We start from the raw sequence: 22,717 nt of genomic DNA, 5'->3' as shown, positions 1-22,717 counted from the left end.
TCCAATTACCTCTGTGAATTTACAGTCTAAATGACAGGCAGAGAGGATTGGGATGCCCTGGGAAATCAAAAGTGGGAGGATAACTTAGCGGTTTTATTATAGTGATTATGCTATTGATGAACTCACTACTGAGGTTTGTGTTGTCATCCTCAATGGAATATTGGATTTCCACAGCTGAAATATGTACTGAAGATGCTTGAACAAGGAGGATGTGTGGTGGTAGTGAAGATGAAAATCTATGAAGCAATTTTTCCCAAGTATTTAATTATTTTTTTGCACTTTTACACAGCCTGCACTTAGTTTTCGATCATGGTTAGATGGACATAAGGTGATACTGGATAAATACTCTCTTCCGTGCTTATGGCATGTACCTCTGGGACAAGTTGGTATTTAGGCCCAGCCTATCTCACAAAGTGGTTGTGAGGATAAAGTGTGCAAGAACACACACATACTGTTGTGAGCTTGGAGGAGAGGTGGGGTGTATACTGGAGATTGATGGACAGAGGTGCAAAAGCATAACTGAATCGTACCACATAACCCTTAACCTTAATCAGATGGCCCCTTCTTCCCTTCCTGCTCTCTGTCCACTTTGGAGAATTTTCAGAATGGCAGGGATAGCCTTTTCCATCCATGCAAATGTTTTACGTTGGCACCCTGAACTTTGGTTGTACAGTGATACCTCTGGTTGTGAACTGGATCCGTTCCGGAGGCCCGTTCACAACCTGAAAAGAGCGCAACCTGTGGCTGCGCATGCACAAGTTGCGAGTCGCCGCTTCTGCGCATGCGCAAACATCATTTTGCGTGTCTGCACATGCTCAAGCGGTGAAACCCAGAAGTAACCCTTTCCCATACTTCTGGGTCACCGCGGGACGCAACCTGAAAATGCGCAGCCTGAAGCAATGAGGTATGACTGTATGTGCTTTGAATATCCTGTTCCTCAACTGAGGAACAGCACCGACGTCCTGTCTCTCCATTTCCCCTTATTTCTTATTCCAAAATGCACATATTCAGTATGACTCTCAGTGTGGAATAGATACCCGACAGCATCCTTTTACAGTGTGTGCTGTTGGTATTAAATGTCGAGTTGATGTTTGAAACTGTCTGCGTCTGGTGGCTCCCAATAAATGACAACAAAATGAATGATAATAAAAGAATAGAATAAAATAAAATAAATGATAATTAAAACTTCCTCATTGCTTCGCTCCTGCCTCTTCTCCCCTCTTCTGCCCTGGCATTGACTAATAAACAGTGTTTTGCTTAACATTTCTCTTTTGCTTATAATCTGTTTTGCTCACACTTACCAAGGAAGTTCTCGCCTTTTTATTAAACTGCGGGGGAAGGAAGTCACGGTGGTGTTTCATGTTATCGCCCAACTATATTCCCCATGTAGAATGCTTGACATGGTGAATAGTGAGCCCTGCCATGCTTGGTTCGTGTCTTCAGATATGGCTGCCCACATGTTCTTGTCTTGGCACCTTGTTGTAAAGGAGGCTTGGATGTTACAGTGGTACCTCGGGTTAAGTACTTAATTCGTTCCGGAGGTCCGTTCTTAACCTGAAACTGTTCTTAACCTGAAGCACCACTTTAGCTAATGGGGCCTCCCGCTGCTGCCGCGCTGCCGGAGCACGATTTCTGTTCTCATCGTGAAGCAAAGTTCTTAACCCGGGGTACTATTTCTGGGTTAGTGGAGTCTGTAACCTGAAGCGTATATAACCCGAGGTACCACTGTACTCCCTCTCTGCCCCCTGGATCCTGGACTTTGAGATCCTTTAAGACAGCCTTTGCCAACCTGCTGCCCTCCAGATGTTCTGACTTTGGCCATTGGGAGTTGTAGCTCCAAAGGCCAAGTGGGCACCCGGTTGCCAATGGCTGCTATAGGAAGAAGCCACACTCTAGGGTAGTCTAATTTCCCTGCGTTTTCTGGCAGGGCATCCAGTTGTGCGATTTCCTACCCCCGCAAGCCATTGTTTGCTGCCAAACAGATGGCAACAACTTAGCAAGAGCGAGCATTCTCATTTTTAGCCTTCCATTTGGAAGCGGTGGCTTCTAGAAATGTGGCTTTGAAGCTTCCAGCAAATGTATTTCCCCTCCCTTCTTCTGCGCAGTGCTCCAAATAGCTCTTCAGACGGTCCCAAATAATGAGTGTGTTCTGCAAGGGGCAGCTGGACTCCATATGGTGTGGCATTTTTATCTGTCATTTGCTAGATAACATACTGCAACCTTTGCCCACCATATTTCTAAATCTTCACATCCATTTGTTGAGGAAAATTCCTGTAAACACTAAATCAACTTTAAAAATGTGTACGTGGCAGTGCCTGGATGTAGCACTCAGTGGAAGAGTGTTAGATAGAAATAATTAATTTCTCTTGCATTTGTGTGTGTGTGTGTGTGTGTGTGTAGAAGAGTGAAGTATCACAGTAAATTAATAGAGATTCCATCCTGTGTGAAAGATTCCCTTTCCCCAGTCTTGTTTCAGTTGTTCCTCAACAGTACATCGTAGATATAGCAAACTCTGTCAGATCATCTCCGTCGTCACTATTGACTTACGTAGCACCTAATATTTTTCTAAACACTAAACAGGTAGTAAAAAAATAACACAACTTGTACCAGGATACTGACCAGCTGAATGAATGAATCTTTGCGTCAGCCATCAGCCATAGCAATAAAATAACAATATGGTATACAAAGAATAGAAATACAGTGGTACCTCGGGTTACAGATGCTTCAGGTTACAGATGCTTCAGGTTACAGACTCCACTAACCCAGAAATAGTACCTTGGGTTAAGAACTTTGCTTCAGAATGAGAACAGAAATTGTGCGGTGGCGGCATGGTGGCAGTGGGAGGTCCCATTAGCTAGAGTGGTATCTCAGGTTAAGAACAGTTTCAGGTTAAGAACGGACCTCCAGAATGAATTAAGTTCTTAACCTGTGGTACCACTGTAAAAAGTCAATTACAATACATTTTAGGGTTTTGAATCAATAGCCAAATAGTGGATCTTATTCTGATTGCCCCAGCTAAAAACCTTGCAACCTTTGCTGTCACCTGCTTATCTTGATCTGCCAAGAGAAAGGACACTGTGGCAGTGGTTGGGCTTCCCGGAATGGACAATAAAAGAGGGGTGATAAGCTGACCAGCTGATGGACATGGTGCATGCAAAAGGAGGGAAGAGGAAAGCAAGTCTAGGAGTAGCTGCTCCTTCAGTGACTGGTAGATGGCACCAGGCTGTTCGTTCCCTTGCCATGATGTCCTTGCCGTGACATTATGGGGCTTAAGGTTTTCAGAGGCGACTAGACGGTGGTAGATATGGAGCATGAGACTCTTGATCTTATGGTCGTGAGTTTGAGCCCCACATTGGGCAAAAAGATTCCTGCATTCAAGGGGGTTGCACTAGATGATCCTCATGGTACCTTCCAAGTCTACAATTCTGTGATTCTGCTGTCAGAAACAGTATGCTTCTGAATACCAGTTGCTGGGAATCACAAGCGAGGGGAGCGCTGATATATTGAGGTTCCATTCATGGGCTTCTCAATGAGGCATCTGGTTGGCCATTGTGAGAACAGGATGCTGGAGAAGAGTCACATCCACCCCATACGTTTAAAACACATGGCTTCCCCAAGAGATCCTGAGAAATGCAGATTGTTAAGGGTGCTGGGTGTTAGAATTCCTGCTCCATGATTTCAGTCATGGGATTTTTGTCTATCACATGACGGTGTGTGTTTTGACTCCACAGAGTGGGAAGTGACGGAGACAGGATGTTTGTGTTACTGTGTTCCGTGAAGTGGGACTATTGCCCTTTGTTCTTTTTCTCTTTGCTGTCTTATGCTAGAGAGAGAGGGAGACATGTTGCAGTGCTACATGTGTGTTTATATGTAAATAAAGTAGATTAGCCAAAATGCTGAGTTGCTGAGGTCTGTCACGCGCATGATGCGCAAACTCTGCAGATCCCTAAGTGTGCCGGTGTCGGTTGGCATCGGTTGCTGTGATGTTTGGGCTGAAGAAAGCTTATGAAGCTCCCGAACGATCGACCAGGAGGGAGAGAACATGCCAGTCGGGCATGTGCCTCTGCCAGGGTCCTACTCGGGTGTAGGCTGAACTCCTGACACTGGGAACTGTAGCTCTGTGAGGGCTAAATTGCAGTTCCCATGATGGGTCTTTGGCCTGACCCAATGGGGCTCCTCTTACGTTTCTTGGGAGGCAGGAAGCTCAGCCTCCCAGTGACCCAGGGTCTTCTAGCTTGCGGCCATTGCCAGAACGTGCCTGTCTTCAGCTTTTCAGTCTCTGAGCAACCTTGCTGCGAGATGCTGTCTTGCTTTTCTCATCTTCAGAATGAACAAAAAGAGAGCGAAAGGAAGAGGAGCATTAGAAAGAACCCATTGGGAAACTGCCCCCGAAAATGTGATATTAAAATCGATGATAGGCCTTGACCTTTTATGATACTGTACATTTTAAAGCTTTCTATTGATTTTTCTTTTAATAGCATGTTTATTTTAGAGGACTGGCAAAGATCTGAGGAAATATAAAAACAAAATTTTTCTTCTGTACCTGGCTTTGAACAAAGCACTTGATAAATTATTTTGTGTGTGCGCCTTGCGTTTGCTCAGCGTAGTGAGTGGTAATGTAACAGATTTCAGAGCTCTTTTGATATTTGCTATATGTCATGATGAAATCTAGGCACACTGTGCCGTCTTTCAGATTTTGATGGCTGTTCTGTCTCTCAAAACGAGTTCAACATTGATGCAGAAAAATATTTATAATACCTTTTGCTGAGTGCTTCTTTTTACAGTTGTGCGTTTTTTGTTTCATTTCTGACAATGTGGGTGGGGCCACAAGTATGGGATTGGAAACTTTTTGCTTCAGTTTTTAATTAGCCACAGTTAGGCATGATGCCAAATTCCAAACTGTGGTTCATCTTTATTATATTTTGTTGAAACAGGCCAGTTTCATAAGCCACAGTTTGAAACTGGCTTGTTTCAATAAACCATAGTTCAGACTAACCACAGTTTAGTTAAAGTGGATGCAAAATTTTCTCATCTCTTTCTTGTGACTACACTAGAGGGGAGCAGGGTGTGCATTGGCCGAGGGTCACGCAGGCTTATTCACAAAATGCCACCATAACTAGCTTAGTGTTCTATCCAGACAAGGCTAATATGATCTCATTTCATATTTCCCAGTCTGCAAACTATGGTTTGTTGAATTGTCCAAGCTGAGCTAATAATGGGGAGGAATTCAGTGGTAAATAGGTAAGCTCCTGTGCTCTGCCAGCTCTCTCCTGGATCTAAATTCTTCCCAGGAGCTGCTTATGTGGACTCATTTTAAAAACATGGACACGTCTGGAGAAGATAAGTGCTAAAGTCACATGAGAAAATAGAATTCAAAGCATGGGAATGGGAATTAAAGAGATAGCTCTCATAAAACCCCAATTTCTAGGTGAGTCCCCCCCCCCCATTCAGTCTTAAAATGTGGTATTTTTCAACAGACAGATTGTATGTAGAGGTTCAGCTTGATAATTGTTGTGTTTTACCGGAGAAATGAGACATTGGAAGCTACTTTGTTATGTTTGGTGATGGCGCATTAGGTAAATACTATACCACTTTGGATTACTGGCTGGAGAAGTAATTTTCTCCTCATCATCTTCACTAGTGGGAACTCAGAAGGAATGTTTGCTTCTAGATGGAGATTTTTCATTTTGTAAAATAGCAAATGGAATAAGCATCAAAGAGCCATTCAGATTATTGTTTCATGTTAATGCGTCATTTATTTGGCTGAAGGAGTAATAGGCATCTAAAGTACTGGGAAGCTGCTTGGCAGGACCTGCTGAAATGCAGGGGAGGTGCTCAGCAGACCTTCTGTGGCCCTGCCCACTTCTCACTGATTTTTGTTAAGGCGTGGAGATATTGTACCTTTCTTATTATTTAACTTGTGTTCTACTCTTCCTCCCAAAGGGGCCTGTCTTTGGAGGGAATCATTCCCTCCGACCTTTCAATGGATGTGTAGTAGTAAATTATAGAATCAAAGAATTGTGGGATTTGCAAAAAGTCATCTAGTCCAGCCCTCTGCAATGCAGAAATCTCAACTAAATCATACATGGCAGATGGCCATCTAACCTCTGCTCAAAAACCTTTAAGTGAAGGAGAATCTGCCACCTTCTGAGACGGTCTGTTCCGCTATTGAGCAGCTCTTGCTGTTAGACAGTTCTTCCTGATGTTTAGCTGGAATCTCCTTTCTTGTAACTTGAAGCCATTGGTTCGAGTCCTCCCCTGCAGAGCAGGAGAAAACTACTGTAGCTTGCTCCATTTTCCATGGGGCATCCCTTGAAATATTTGAAGATGGTTATCCTATCTGCTCTCAGTCTCCTCTTTTCCAGGATTGTTGCCTCCAGGAACCCTACCCCTCACATTTTGCACCTTCCTTATTTCCCAGTTCAAGCTCTGGGTTGAAGGCTTCCTTAGAGCTGGTAGCCCTTTCCTCGGCTCCCTGACAACTGCAGTGATTTCCAGCTTCCATCTCTTTCTGCAGCACTCAGGCTCATTAAATATTGAGGTCGGCATTCAGGAACATTATTCGTTCATCAATATTGCATTGTGACCTAAACTGCATTGTTCAAAACATTTTAGGATGTTACACAAGTCTGTCAAACGACATTAACAAACCTGCTCACGTTGAAAGTAAGCACAAAGTGACAAATGGCCTTGCACCGTAAATGTGTCCCGCGCTGTGCGTCTGGCTTGGTGCAAATGCTCTTAAGCTGGAGCTGTTGCACACACACAGCCGTGTTCTGTGACAAGACCTTTTAAAAGTTGAAGCCAACCAGATGGGATGGGTATTTTGATCCACCAAAACATCTGCTGTACATCATCGCTAAACATAAAGGGACCCTGGTATTCTGTTCAACAGCAAGGAGATTCACACCTTGTTACATAAGGCACAGTAAAGTGCTAATCACTTTCTTGACCCCCGGAGACCACAAGATAGCAAGAGCTGCAACTGTGCAGGTGCACATTGACCCATTTAAAATTGCAACTCTTATGGGATGTGTCCTCCCACCAGCAGGGTTCTTTACTTCCCTGTGATAATTCCGTGGGCGTTTAAGGTGGTGAACCTATTGAAATACTAACCAGGTTTGAGTAGAGACTAAAAAGGTAAAGGGTAAAGGGACCCCTGACCATTAGGTCCAGTCGTGACTGACTCTGGGGCTGCGGCGCTCATCTTGCTTTATTGGCCGAGGGAGCCAGCGTACAGCTTCCGGGTCATGTGGCCAGCATGACTAAGCCACTTCTGGCGAACCAGAGCAGCGCACGCAAACGCCGTTTACCTTCCCGCCAAAGCGGTACCTATTTATCTACTTGCACTTTGACGTGCTTTCGAACTGTTAGGTTGGCAGGACCTAGGACTGAACAACGGGAGCTCAACCCCTCGCGGGGATTCAAACCGCTGACCTTCCGATCAGCAAGCCCTAGGCTCTGTGGTTTAGACCACAGCGCCACCCACATAGAGACTAGGTAGCTATTTATAGCTATTTCAGGATGCGCTGGTAGTGTGTCTTAATCTGCAGGAGTCTCCCCAACAGTAAGTGTTCTCTTTCAGGTTGCAAGGGGTCTTGGGAATCATGAGACATCAGGAGCACTTTAAGATGAAGCTGGAGTCTCCTTCATTGGAGGTTTCTAAGCAGAGGTTGGGTGGCCACCTGCCACAGATGCAATAGTTGAGATCCCTGCATTACAGGGGGAGGAGGTTTGGACCAGATGTTGCTTGTTCCTTAGGGTCCCTTCCAACTTTATAATCCTATGAGTCTATGACAAGCAAAGGCGCACCTGTGTAGGCATTGGGAACCTATGTAGGCAGTACATTCAGATACACATACCTTTACTGGCAAGTGCTTATGACTGTCTCCGAGTTACTCTTTTGGTCTATGTCTAGCAATTAGACATAGAAGCACGACCGACTTTCTTAGCCTTCCAGTACCTTTGGCTGCGCTATTGAGTATTGGAAAACCAATATGTCCGGGTAAGTGGCATAGCTGGTGGAGTGAATCCTCTCTTGCTAAGTTAAATTATTCATTTTGTCAAGCTAACGTGGTTCATACTGTGTGGGATGACTTTTAGCATGGTATTGTAGACTAATTACAGCATCATTATTGTCAGTTCAATATGGAAGTGGGGCCTAGGAAACAATGTGCTTCAGAAAATATTATGAATCCTGCCTGGAAGAATATATATATGGCTCCCCCACCCCACCCCCACAAAAAAAAAATCTGAAGTAGAAATGCAAGATCATATCCCCAATACATTATTTAATATCAATTATTACTGCAAGCAGCTTAAGACTTAAAGCAGTAGTCTCCAGCCCTTTTAGACTTTGGATCCACCATTAACACAAATGTGGTTTTGGACACCCATTTTTTCACATCTCAAGGAAGTCAGATCAGTGCTGCTAACACAGCGGTTTTACCTCCTAGAGCAGGGGTCTGCAACCTTTAAGACAAAAAGAGCCACTTGGACCCGTTTCCGAAGGAAAAAAATCTGGGAGCCGCAAAACCATTGCGACATAGAAAATTAATCAGGGCCCCAGTGTACCACAAATCATAATCAGTGCCTGATGTAAATAATAATTAATAATGAGGGCCCAATGTCATCCTCGTCATTATAAAAATAACTTTTTTGTCACTTTTTATTATTTCTTTGTTTGACCCCTCAGAATTACTCCTCCTCATAGAAATAAATGTTAAATTAACAAGTTACCTTTTTTGTGTGTGTGTTCTTCACTCCCCTTCAAAGCAGTGACCAGCGTACATGCCCCCTTTCAATGCAGTGACCTGTGTACATGCCCCTTACAATGTAGTGACCAGCATACATGCCCCTTACAATGTAGTAGTGACCACCATACATGCCCCTTACAACGTAGCGGGCGGGCGGGAAGGTGACGTCAGGATGGTGCGTGACTAACGCATGCACCGCCCCCATGCGACGTCACAGCCAGTACAGCGCCCGCCACAGTGGGGAGTGTCGGGGCGCACAATGCGCCTCCTCCCCTCGCTAGTATCCGCCCCAGAGCCGCGGCAAAGGTGTAAAAGAGCCACATGTGGCTCCGGAGCCGCGGGTTGCAGACCCCTGTCCTAGAGCATGGGTGGGCAAACTAAGTCCTGGGGGCCAGATCTGGCCCAAACACCTTTTAAATCCGGCCCCCAGACGGTCCGGGAACTAGCGAGTTTTTACATGAGTAGAATGTGCCCTTTTATTTAAAATGCATCTCTGGGTTATTTGTGGGGCATAGGAATTTGTTCAACACCCCCCCCCCCCAAAATATATATAGTCCGGCCCCCACAAGGTCTGAGGGACAGTGGACTGGCCCCCTGCTGAAAAAGTTTGCTGACCCTTGCCCTAGAGGCACACTCAATTGTCTCTCGAGACAGACAGATGCCGACAATGTTTGCGTGGTGGTAGTGCGATACCCACTTTACATTAGGCCGTGACCCAGTAGAGGGTCCCTGATACGCCAGCTGAAGATTGATGATTTAGAACAGTGGTTCCCAACCTTTTTAAGGACCCCTTTTAATTTAAAAAATGTTTACAGAGGAGAAAGGAGAGAGAGAGCGAGAGAGAGAATGAGCATGGCAGGGGGAGACAGCGAAGGGAGGAAACGAGAGGATGGAGAGGTGTGAACAATACCATTTTTCAAGAAAGAATGAAAGGGGGGGTCCATGGCAGCTGCTAGCAGAGAGCCACCACCCCCTTGCCTACCCCAGCACTGTGCAGTCACCCCCTCCACTGCCAAACAGGCGATGAATCGGGGACTGTACTGTGGCGGTCCAAGCCTGCGCCATATCAAAGCCTCCGTCGCTGAACACCTTCCCCAAGAGAGGGCTGCCTAACCACTTAAAGTGGTACCTCGAGTTACAAACGCCTCAGGTTACAAATGCTTCAGGTTACAAACTCCGCTAACCTGGAAGAGTTACCTCGAGTTGAGAACTTTGCCGCAGGATGAGAACGGAAATCGTGTGCCGACGGCGCAGCGGCAGCAAGAGGCCCCATTAGTGAAAGCATGCCTCTAGTTAAGAACAGTCTCAGGTTAAGAACGGACCTCCGGAACGAATTAAGTTCGTAACTAGAGGTACCACTGCATTTCCTTGCTGCTCGGTGAGCAGTGAAGTTGTGGTTTTAAAACAGATGCTTAAACTGTGGTTATCGAAGTCACGCATTACTGATTTAGTTATGCTCTTTGCTGTTGCTTGTTTTGATGGTATTTTGTATCTTCATTATGTTTGTAGCTTATTGGCCAAAGTACATGTTTTGTCCTGCATTGTTGTTGTTGTTTTAAAGTGATCATTTAAATAAGTTACGAAACTAATATTTTGGTATTCGGGTAAGTATAGCTGAAGGGATGCGGGTGGCACTGTGGGTTAAACCACAGAGCCTTGGGCCTGCCAATCAGAAGGTCGGCGGTTCGAATCCCCGTGACGGGGTGAGCTCCTGTTGCTTGGTCCCTGCTCCTGCCAACCTAGCAGCTCGAAAACACGTCAAAGTGCAAGTAGATACAGTGGTGCCTCGCAAGACGAAATTAATCCGTTCTGCGAGTCTCTTCGTCTTCAGAAGCACAGCTATTAGCGGCTTAGCGGCTATTAACAGCTTAGCGGCTTAGCGGCTATTAACGGCTTAGCGGCTTTAAGAAAAAGGAAACAAACTCGCAAGAACTCGCAAGACGTTTCGTCTTGCGAAGCAAGCCCATAGGGAAATTCGTCTTGCGGAACGACTCAAAAAACGGAAAACCCTTTCGTCTAGCGAGTTTTTCGTCTTGCAAGGCATTCGTCTTGCGGGGCACCACTGTAAATAGGTACTGCTCCGGCGGGAAGGTAAATCGCATTTCCGTGCGCTGCTCTGGTTTGCCAGAAGCGGCTTAGTCATGCTGGCCACATGACCCGGAAGCTGTACGCCGGCTCCCTCGGCCAATAAAGCGAGATGAGCGCCGCAACCCCAGAGTCAGCCACGACTGGACCTAATGGTCAGGGGTCCCTTTACCTTTTTAAGTATAGCTGAGTAAAAAAAGTAGGGTGTAAAGCAGCCCCTTTGACTCTTTTCCTTTCTCCTAGCTTTCTTAGAAAAGACCCACAACAGTTACTATGCAATGTGCATAGTCTATACAAATGCCTACAGATATCCCTCCTACATAGCAGTGTCCGACGTTGCCCATTGATTCCGTCTTCATTATTTATTTGCTCAAGAGCAAAGCTGACCGGCTTCCTTTGCTATATGTTCAAAGGCCTCAATGTTTCAACGCCATCCTTGAAGAAGTCACTCTTTTCGCTGGTGCAAAGAACCTTGTGCTCCAGGTTTTTGTTGCCCTCCCGCAAGAACACACTCAGATTGATTTCAGGACACAGCACAGCCTTTGCCCGCGTTAATCTGGCGCAGATGCCAAGGGTCAAGGTGATGTGCTTTTATAATCAGCTGATTGCTCTGGGATTCTCATTCTCTTGTCCCACACTGGAAGTTTATTTATTGGTACTGTGTCCATGACCTTTTGCATGATTGTTTGGTATGGGAGAAACATTTTGTTGAAATCTAGGCGAGGCTCTATATCTAGCCAAGTTCAACCCCCTAAATTCCTCCATGAATGTCATGATGACAACAAATGCAATATAATAAGAGCCGCGGTGGATCAGATCAGTGGCTCATGTGTTCCAGGATCCTGCATCCCATACAGTGGTACCTCTGGATGTGAACGGGATCCGTTCTGGAGCCCCGTTCGCATCCAAAGCAGAACGCAACCCGCGTCTGCGCGTGCGTGGGTCGTGATTCGCCGCTTCTGTGCATGCACATGACGTCATTTTGAGCATGCGCAAGCGGCGAAACCCGGAAGTAACACGACCTAGAAGTAAGCGCAACCCGAAAACGTTCAACCCGAAGCTACTTCACCCTGAGGTATGACTGTAGTTGCCAGTCTTCCCTTCCAATCTGTAGAACAGCTAGAATGGCAATGAAAATAACCAAGGGGCTAAGTGGCTAATTTTTGGGGTGGGTGGGTGTTGAGTGTAGAAAAAGGTGAGTAAGGGAGAGGGGACGTGACAGAGGAGTATGACATTATGCATGTGAGGAGAAAGTAGATAAGAGCAGGTTCCCATCTATCGAATACAAGAACAACACATAGTTAAACTGTGGGGCTGGCTTCAACAAGATTCAGTGATCTACTGTCCAGGGTTTCCCAACGAGGAAAGGCAACCAAAATGGTCAAAGGCCTGGAAACGATGCCTTATTTCCAGAGGAGGGCAACCTTATTTCCAGAGGAGGGCAACCAAAATGGTCAAAGGCCTGGAAACGATGCCTTATGAGGAACGGCTAAGGGAGCTGGGCATGTTTAGCCTGGAGAAGAGTAGGTTAAGGGGTGATATGATAGCCATGTTCAAATATATAAAAGGATGTCATATAGAGGAGGGAGAAAGGTTGTTTTCTGCTGCTCCAGAGAAGCGGACACGGAGCAATGGATCCAAACTACAAGAAAGAAGATTCCACCTAAACATTAGGAAGAACTTCCTGACAGTAAGAGCTGTTTGACAGTGGAATTTGCTGCCAAGGAGTGTGGTGGAGTCTCCTTCTTTGGAGGTCTTTAAGCAGAGGCTTGACAACCATATGTCAGGAGTGCTCTGATGGTGTTTCCTGCTTGGCAGGGGGTTGGACTCGATGGCCCTTGTGGTCTATTCCAACTCTATGATTCTATGATTCTAACTTGGGTCTCCAGCTGTTTTTGGACTGCAATTCCCATCATCCCCCTGTCCACTGGTCCTGCTAGCTAGGATAGCTCAGTTGGTAGAACATGAGACTCTCAGTGTTGTAGGTTCGAGCCCTGTGTTGGGCAAAAATATTCCTGCATTGCAGGGGGTTGAACTAGATGGCCCTTGTAGTCCATTCCAGCATTATGATTCTGTGATATTATATTGTAGCATAAGACTTTTGGTGGTTGAATGCGGTATTCTATGTTTATGATGGCTAGGTCCCATTAATTTATTAAATCAGGTTGTCTGTGTTGAACAAGCTGGATCAGTATATATGTTGCAAATTTTCAAGCGTGATACTTTCCTGGTACATTTGTTGGTGCATGGCCACCAATAAAATATGTCATTTCCCATCTTCCGTAATTTCCCTTTGATTTGGTGTTTCATATTGAACTGCAGGAGCTGCTCGACTCGATTGCAGTGCAGAGAAAATCATTTTGATACTTTTTTTGTATATTTGAATAGTTCTTGAAGTCATTAAACTCAAACGATAGGCCATGGTGTGCATCTGTGTGCTTGCATATAAATTTTAGGTCTCAGGTTTTCTTTTAACATTAAGGTAGTTAGTAGTGTTCATTGTTGGAGATTTAGCTGGTGTGTGTTTTCTTTCAGTTGTGGTGCATACTGAATGCCAATCAAATGTGCTGGGAGAGAAAACTACTATAAGTTGATGCACGCAAGTGTTTGAGATCTTAGGACAGCGCTGACTTGTGTTTGTTTCATTAAGCTCCTTCAAGCCAGGCAATTACATAATGCAAATAAGTCAGGTTGCATTCAGAACGGCCCTTCTTTGCACTGAAACGGTGGTGAATCTAAAATGAGTTTGGGATATTTGTGCATAAACTTTGGTCAATAATACTTGGCTGGCTTCGTTGCAGTGGTGATGTCTGATGTCAGAAAAGGCACAAAAGTTCACTTGAAATAGTTTTTGTTCTGAGAAAACTCCAAGATAAAAAAGGCTTCCTTATTATGAAGAGCCTGTCATGAGTTCCGGACTGAGTCTTATTTACTAAGATGGCTTTCTCATATCCTTGTCCCCATTTTAACATTAAAAAGCCTGGGCTTTTAACTTCCTATATTGTATGACGTTGAAAGGCCCATGTCCCCGTTTCTTGTCTCCTTTCATTTCATCTGGATAATTGTGCCTTTTATGCCTGTTTATATAATGGTCCTTTGCAGACATAATGTCCAACCATGGGCTGCTTGACTTCAGTGTGATTAAGTGCTTCATCAGAATACCTCAGCCAACCATGGTTGAGGCATGGCAGTCAACCGGGATTGTGCTAGCACCCAACCATTTTGCAATGCCCTACCTTTGGAATCCCCTACCTCAGGATAGAGACGCGGGTGGCGCTGTGGGTTAAATCACAGAGCCTAAGACTTGCCAATCAGAAAGTCGGCGGTTCGAATCCCCGCGACGGGGTGAGCTCCCATTGCTTGTTCCCAGCTCCTGCCAACCTAGCAGTTCGAAAGCACGTCAAAGAGCAAGTAGATAAATAGGTACTGCTCCGGCGGGAAGGTAAACGGCATTTCCGTGCACTGCTCTGGTTCGCCAGAAGCGGCTTAGTCATGCTGGCCACATGACCCGGAAGCTGTATGCCGGCTCCCTCGGCTAGTAAAACGAGATGCGCGCCACAACCCCAGTCGGCCATGACTGGACCTAATGTTCAGGGGTCCCTTTACCTTTATCTTACCTCAGGATATTTATTTGGCGCTTTACTGCTGACATTTTGTTCTTGACTAAATACCATTTTCCTGGTAGATGTCTGGCCTGTCAGATCTTTGTAGTCCTTTAGTTCTGACTTTAACCTGCTCCTTCATTATTAGCAGGTGGCAAGGTGGGAGTCGGGAGCAAGTCAACAATAACTCACAAGGTGTCAGTGAAGTTAACTCTTTCTTCAAAGAAACAAAACAGCTCAGGCTCAGCGATCTTGTCCCAGTGCAGTTCTGAGAACTGATTGTCCCCACCTTCCTATCGTTTTCTAAGGCTCCTCCCTCAGTTCCTACCCCAGCAGCCTGAGGATCCTTCATCCTCTCTCTCTTTGTTCTTCTTTGTGTTCTGGGAGACCAAGAGAAGGGGAGCTGGCCACAACAGGAAGGGGAGACTCCTTGGCTTCTTCAGCAGCCTGCCTCCACTCTGCCTCTTTGCCCCCTTCCTCACCAGCCTCCGCTTCTGCCTCTGGTTCTGGACTGCTCTCTGCCACACACTCTTCCTGCTCACTAAGCCCTGTTGCCTCTTCAGTTTCCAACACCACCGTCTCCCAGTCTGTCCCCTCTTCTCCCTCTGACCATGCATCGTCGTCCCACCACCAATCCCCTGGCTCTGTGCCTCCATCCCCTGGGGGTTCCCTTGGGGGGGTTTCCCAGCCGGTGCTTCCCACCACTCTTCTGCATCCAGCCAGTCCATAACAGCATGCTTATCTCATCTGCTCTTTTGCATTTTTATTTTTATTTATTTTATTGATTCTTCTTTTTGTATTGATTTGAATTAGATCTGCATGGCTCGTATTGAGGGAGAAAGGCATGGCTTTAATGAATATGGTTTGCATGAACTGTGGTTAAGCATTACATGTGATCAAGTGAAGTCATGGTCAAGCTGTCTTCCACCTATTCAGCCTCTGCTTTAAAGGTAACAAGCAGCTGCCACTTAGGTCTCCATGTATCTTCTTCTTCCTTGGTGTTCACTCGTAGCTGAGTAAGATTGTCTTCCATGGTCTTAACAGTGACTCCACAAGTGACTGTGGAGGTCAATTCTGGATCCACATGTCCTTCGACAGGGAAGACATAGTTTTCTGGGTGGGAGCTGATCCCGGTGAGGGTTTGCCAAGCGTACCTTCCTCTTAGCACGTTTCTCCCTTGCGTCCTGAGTTTGAGTGTCTTCAAAGTACATGACACCATTGGTAAAGGCTGTTCTCCAATTGGAGTGCTCACAGGCAAGGGTTTCCCGATTGTTGATGTTTATACTACATTTTTTAAGATTTGCCTTGAGACAGTTTTTAAACCTCTTTTGTTGACCACCAGCATTACACTTTCCATTTTTAAGTTTGGAATAGAGTAGTTGCTTTGGAACTTTTCCTTTACCTCTCCATGTCACTGGACAGGGTTTAGCTGAGGAGGTTAAAATCCAACCTTGGGTTGGATCCAGACCAGCTGTTCCATAAACAGAAGGACTCCTTTTTGTTTTGGGAAGTGAGTTGGACCCAGTGGAAGATTCCCTGTCCATGAGCTGGATGCTTCTGCGGTGGGAAGGAAAGGCGGCTTTTGCTGATTCTCCATCCCTCCTGCAGCCCATAATTCCACCTCCCATACTATTCTGGAGGGTTCACCAACCTTCCAGTACAGGTTGGAGGGTTGTTTTTTTTGGGGGGGGGGGATTTTAAGGTGATGGGGAATTGGCAGAAATTGTTTTCTGTCTTCCATCCATGGGAGTATTCAGTTGGAAGAATTTCACTTTGCTCCACTCTGGATACTATCCCATGTATTTTGGCTCTTTAACAGAGTTAATTCTAATGATTGTTAAATGGTATTATGAAGCGAGGAATGAGAACAATGACATTGCAAGAATGCAGAACAAGAAATTACTTGGGCCCCCCCAAAAGAGGCTGAGATGTTTGCCGTCATCTAGGCTGTTCCTGGTGATATTTCTTGGTTTCTTTTCATGCCTTGTGGGAACATTTGCAATTGAAAAAGCAAACTTGGTTGTCCTTAACTGTAGTGCCCCCCCCCCCGCAATAATAATGCCATGAGACCTTCGTGGGAAAATAGTAATTGAAGTTTATGCTGAAAAAGAGGTGTTTTTTTAAAAAGTGGTATATCTTAATGAATGCTTCAGAGTTCTTTACATGAAAACAGCTAAGCACCTGACAACTGGCCCTAATTCTGAGAATTTCAGCACTAAATGGTTAAGCGGGGAAAAGTTTCAGGAGGATGAGAAAGACTAAGGGTGTTCTCTGTGAACCCCAAACAGGAGCTGCGAGATTTCAGTTTCCTAACAGGCATTCTGCCATAAGAGACCTGAGGGTGGCTACAGATGGTTACTGCACCCTCTCCTTGTAGACAACCAAGCCTGTCATAACACCCTGCAAATATTATGACACTTTGGAGTTCTCCCGTGTGTGTCAAAATTTCCATCAGTTTAGCCCTTAGTTGTAGAACTTACACCAAATGATGATCACAAATTAGTTACTGCACCAAATTTAACACTCATAAAGCACTGAAGAAGAGCTGTTTCTTTTAAACTCCTCTGTTTGGGATTACATTTGGCCTCCCTAAACTCAGATTTGTGTATTTTGATTTGGCCTTCCTGTTTTCCGCATCATTGATTGTGCGATAGATTCGATTTGGAATAATTTGGAGGATCTTGGGAAATCACTTGATGGAATTTGGTCCATGTCTGCATAATCTAGCTTTCTGCTCGAGTAATTGAAGACGTTGCTTAATAAACTTGATAAAAACTCCCATTTGGTTCACATTCCAGAGGGTTGTATCTGGAGCACAAAGGCAATTCAAATCTTTATTGTCTGCTTTCACCACCCCCAACCTCTAACCATTTCCTTGGGGAAGAATATAAAGCTCTGTAATGGAGTGTGTGTGTGTGTGTACCTTTCACAAAGTGACCCTAGACATGATGATTTGTTCTCAGAAGCTCCCTCGGTAATGCACAAAAGTGGCAAGAACTCCGAAACCTCATCTCTGCTGCAATTTCCAAAGCCCGTTTGAAGAGCCGTATTTGATATTCTGTCACCAGCGGCAAACTTTCAGATGTTGACTTTGTGCTCAGCATGAGAACACACATGAAGCAGGTGTATTTTATTAGCTACATTATTTAATACATATTTTAGTCTCCATATAAAAATGTGCAGCGTTAGAACGGCAGGTATTTCGTTAATGATTTCATTAGCTTTGGCGGCTTTAGAGGTTGCCCGCTCGGAACGTCGAATTCCCCACGACAGACAGACAGACTCGGATCAAGTTTTCTTCTTGCATCGCACGGTCCAAAGAACACTGCCAACACGGTCAAGATCCCAAAGCGTAATGCAAAATACAGGCTTAAAATCCTCACCAGTCTCTAGGGTGGTGTCACAAGCCGGTGTCACTCGCAGAAGAGCTTGGGTATTTCGAGCCCAGTGAGAACTTGAGCAGGAAAAGAAGAAACATTTTAGCCCATCCTGGAAGCAACGGAACCTTCCAGCATAGTTTTATTAATATAGCTACACCATAAGGGTGTCAAATGCCATTGGTGTTGTAATTTTAACGTATTTTCTCATATCCGAGTTGATACTGATTTTAGTGGTTTTTAAACCCACAAATTATTCCAACCCACACCCACAATCTCTATCCCTAGATCCTATTCCTATTGCTGTTTTCTCAGAGTTGCATCCTCCAATTGTTAGCTTATAAATTATTTGATAAGTATAGAGAAAAGGTTTTTTTAAAAAATATATTCATTTGTATGTAAAATCAAATTTCTGAAGGATCTTAAAGGTCTTGTGGCATGCACTTTAACTTCAGAATTTGATGTGAAATATATTTGACGAACATAAAGCCAATTTACACCCCACATTCCATTCCCCCCATTATTTGTTCAGCTGATATAGGTGAACCAACACAGGTGTTGAAGGCAGCACCCCCACCCCACCCCATGAGCTGTTACTGGGCTGGGGTCCTCTAAAATTTCTGCTTCTGACAGGCTCTTGATATGTTGCTAGTGACCTCCTGCTTGTGATTCAGGGATCCATTGACCCAAGCTGTTGGGTCATCTTAGTTTTTTCTTCCACTCCAGTTCTCATAATCTCTTACCTGTTCTGCTTCTCTAGTCTACAGTATGGCTCTTTGGGTGGATACCTTCACCCATGTTCAGTCCTCCCTCTCTGGGCAAGCTCCTGATGGCGAACAGTTAACAACTTTACGTGGGGCTGCCCTTGAGACTGACCCAGAAACTCCAGCGGGTGCAGAATGCCACAGTGAGGCTCCTTACGCAGTCCTCGCCGCGGGATCACATTCACCCAGTGCTATACCAGCTGCACAGGGTCCCGGTGGAGTACAGGATCAGGTTTAAGGTGCTGGTTTTAACCTTTAAAGCCCTATACGGCTTAGGACCCTCGTACCTACGGGACCGCCTCTCCTGGTATGTCCCACGGAGGACCTTACGATCTTTAGACAAAAACATCTTGGAGGTCCTGGGCCACAGGGAGGTTAGTCTGGCCTCAACCAGAGCCAGTGCTTTTTCGGCCGTGGCCCCGATCTGGTGGAACGCTCTGTCACAAGAGACTAGGGCCCTGCGGGATTTGACATCTTTCCGCAGGGCTTGCAAGACAGAGCTGTTCCACCAGGCCTTTGGCCAAGGCACAACCTGACCCCCTCCTTTGGTAATCCTCACAGAACTCTAGCCCAGTGGTTGCCATTAATTTGATTTGAACTGATTTTAGAATGCTGTATTATTTTATTGTTGTTAGCCGCTCTGAGCCCAGCTCTAACTGGGGAGGACGGGATATAAATAAAAGAATATTATTGTTGCTGTTGTTATTATTATTATTAAGTCCTTTTAGTGGCAACAAATAGGCGGTGAAGGATAAACAACTTTACTTTAAACAAGAATGGCTTGGAATAAGGATAACTCTCTGCCCGGGTGCAGATGAAGAGATATTAATAATGTATTTAATCTTTCCGGGAAATGGGATTTTTACAGTCATAATGATTTTATATCTGGGTGTAGCACTGATAAGTTGAAACCATGTTGGTTGCGATACTTCAAGCTTTATGCATGTTGTAAAAATTTGGCATTCACGTTTATATGCTCCTTGTGCTTTTTAAAAACCAGTAATTATGTCTCCCTGCCAGAGCTGTTGGATACCTTGTGGTATTCTCAATGGGCACAAAATGTGGGAAATGCTTCCTCGTGCCTCACTGCACTGCTTCTGTTGACATGAAATGATAGTAGAAATGGGATATCTGCAGGATATCTGTGGAACAGGTCCAAGAAATGTGCGTCGTGTTGCTTTGACCCAACCAGGTGTTAAGTTTTGAGCACACAGTTCAGTTCCGTGCCTTTCTTTCTTTACTCTCTTGTAGACTGAAGCAGAATCAAATGCATGTCCGAGATGAAATCAGCAAAGTTCTTGAGCGAGAGCGGGCGGCCTCAAACGAGCACTTGTCCAGAGCCATCCTTAGAGAGAGAGCTGCGACCGAAGATGAGCGCCTCAAGGCACAGCTCTTGGTAAGTGTAAAGTCGTCATCTTCCCCCCAATTATCAAGCAGTGAGAAGGTGCTGCAGAAGAACCAGTTCAAGGGAGGCTGGAATCCATCTAGGTGCTGAGTGATAGGTAGTGACAGGGAAACAGTATTTTGGTATATGATGATGAGATAATTGGAGAGGGTGTCATGCTTACAGTAGCTGAGTGCTCTCGTGAAGATGCTGGCATTAGGTGCTTCCTCTTTGCATCCCTGCAGCTGATGTGGTTGGTAAGATTCTCCATGGAACTATTTTCTAAAAGGACTAAAAAAAATAAAAAATCAAAATTTTGAAAGGCTTGTTCCACTGAACAAATGGAATCGTTTCAGATTAAATGTGCTTTTCAAGATCTTTGCTTCTGCTTTAATGGCTTTGATCCTATGATAAATAATGGAAGGAAGTTCATGAAAGGATCTATTTCTAGCCTTTCCTCGCCTCTGCACCCCACCCCACCATGTTCTGGTGGCTTCTTCTGATGCAGAGCATGGGCAGGCAAACTAAGGACCGGGGGCCGGATATGGCCCAATCGCCTTCTAAATCTGGCCCGCAGTCTGTCCGGGAATCAGTGTTTTTTTACATGAGTAGAATGTGTGCTTTTATTTAAAATGCATCACAGGGTTATTTGTGGGGCATAGGAATTCGTCCATCCCCCCCAAATATAGTCCAGCCACCCCCCCAAGGTCTAAGGGAGAGTGGACCAACCCCCTGCTGAAAAAATTTGCTGACCCCTGTTCCAGAGGGGGTTTCAGGGAGCTGAGGTTGGCTTCAGGAAAGTGAAGAGGATCACAAACTTCCCACCTGTGACCTTCCTTAAATTAACCTCAGGAACTATGCCACTGTGTGGCTAAAAGATGTCCCAGTGGTCTCCTTGTGCAGGAAGCCTTGGCTTGTTTTCCTCACCCCAATCTAAGCTTTAAAAATATACCTCCCCCCCCTTGTGTTCCTCTTGTGCTGCAGATTTTTCAATGTCAGAATATACCGTACTTTTCGCTCCATAAGGCGCACCGGACCATAAGGCGCACCTAGTTTTTAGGGGGGGTCAAGAAAAAAATCTTATCCTCCCCCCGCTCCAAAGAGCAAAGAAGCCAAGACACGGCCTCTTTAGCCGTGCACAACCTCTCCAGCCGGGAGAGGCTGCGCACAGCTTTGGCAGAAGCCAAGACAGCGAGCGGGATGGATCCCATTCGCTGTCTTGGCTTCGTTTTTAGCCTGGGGCGGGGGAGGATCGGGGCTGGGAGCGGCGGCAAGGTTGCGAAGCCTTTGGAGCGCAGCGCGAGTTCTCGCTGTGCTCCGAAGGCTTCAGGCGGCTATCCCTGAAGCCTGGAGAACGAGAGGTGTCAGTGCTCACCGACCCCTCTCGTTCTCCAGGCTTCAGCGAAAGCAACGCGTAGCCTCTGGAGCGCGGAGGGAGCGCTCCCTCTGCGCTTTGGAAGCTTCGCGTTGCTATCGCTGAAGCCAAGGAGCCTGCATTCGCTCCATAGGACGCACACACATTTCCCTTTAATTTTGGGAGGGGAAAAAGTGCATCCTACAGCGCAAAAAATACGGTAATTCATCAAGGGGGGGAAAATATACGCACGCAAGGCTCTTTACTTTGGCCTTCAAGTTCTTTTATGTATTAAAAACCAACAATAATAATCTTCCATGGACCTGAGCTTATGAAATAGAAGGCAAACTTTCAGCCTTTTAAAGCTGCTCATAAGGAGGCATTGGAAATTGGATGAAGCGCTGCAAGTAAACTGAGTTGCTTGAAGCAGACCTTTAATGGCAATGAGGTGTTCACAGGAGCATTATTTTGCTTCAGAAGACTCCACAGGTCATTTTAGTGACCACCCTTTTAAGTCTACAACAATTCTGCATCCAGAACTCCACATGAAGTGTTCTGTGTTGCAAAAAACTGCTTGGGGACCAGCTGAATTCATTCATCTTGGAATAATTTTCAATGTGGTGACAACGCCACAAATATCTTATTGACATCCCATCAGTGGAGCCGTAATGAGTGTCAAGGTGAGCTGTGGAGAACACGGAGTTAAAAAAATAAATAAATCTATAGTTTTATTTATGGTGCCCAAAGGCAGTTATATTTCCCTCTCCTTATAACGACCTGGCATTTGCTGCTAACATATTTGCTTTACTGCTTGGACTGAAATGAGCTGTCATTTAAAACCTTGCAATTTGGAAAGCAGGTCTGTTTGGGTTGCCAGCAACATTAAAGTCTCATTTCCTATTGAAGAGCCAAAGAAATGTAGTTCTGTGCACTTGGAGCTGACAATTGTTTGGAAGAATGGTCCATAGTGTTGAAACATTTGTGTACCCTCTTTTGCATTTTATCCTGGGCTCAAGCTCCTGATTCATTGTCTCTGTTAATTAAAACAAAGCAGTCCTTTCATCTTGACAACTACAAACTCAGCATAATAAAGAGCCGTATTTATCCATGTTTGATAACCTCAGGGACCAGCTATTGTAATGTACTGTATCTGGAGCTATATTTTTGAAGAGTGCCCAGGAATTGCAGTTAGTTGAAATCGCAACCGGTTTCTGTGCCAAAACGGGCAGGGACCTCCCCGTTTCCCACGGAGGCATTAATCATCTCCCTGGCTCAGCTAGCTGTATCCTCGCTGCTGGCTTTTAGCAGCCAAGAGGAGCGAGTGTCCAGAGTGTGTGGTCATTCAAGAACATTAAAAGAAACCTCATGACAGTACAGTCATACCTCAGGTTGAAT

General features: G+C 45.3%; 1 protein-coding gene across 1 annotated transcript in view; it reads left to right on the top strand.

The window, feature by feature from the left end:
• Nucleotides 1-22,717, top strand: part of CHCHD3 (coiled-coil-helix-coiled-coil-helix domain containing 3) — a 218,376-nt gene that overhangs the window by 53,335 nt on the left and 142,324 nt on the right. Inside the window, exon 4 of the mRNA XM_028745324.2 lies at nucleotides 19,836-19,980. Within this exon, the coding sequence (XP_028601157.2) occupies nucleotides 19,836-19,980 (145 nt within the window). The remainder of the gene's footprint in view (nucleotides 1-19,835; nucleotides 19,981-22,717) is intronic.

Source organism: Podarcis muralis, chromosome 10 (genome assembly GCF_964188315.1).
Source record: "Podarcis muralis chromosome 10, rPodMur119.hap1.1, whole genome shotgun sequence".
Lineage (NCBI taxonomy): Eukaryota > Metazoa > Chordata > Lepidosauria > Squamata > Lacertidae > Podarcis > Podarcis muralis.
Note: the sequence above shows the minus strand (reverse complement) of the source record. Positions and strands in the feature narration are given on the sequence as shown.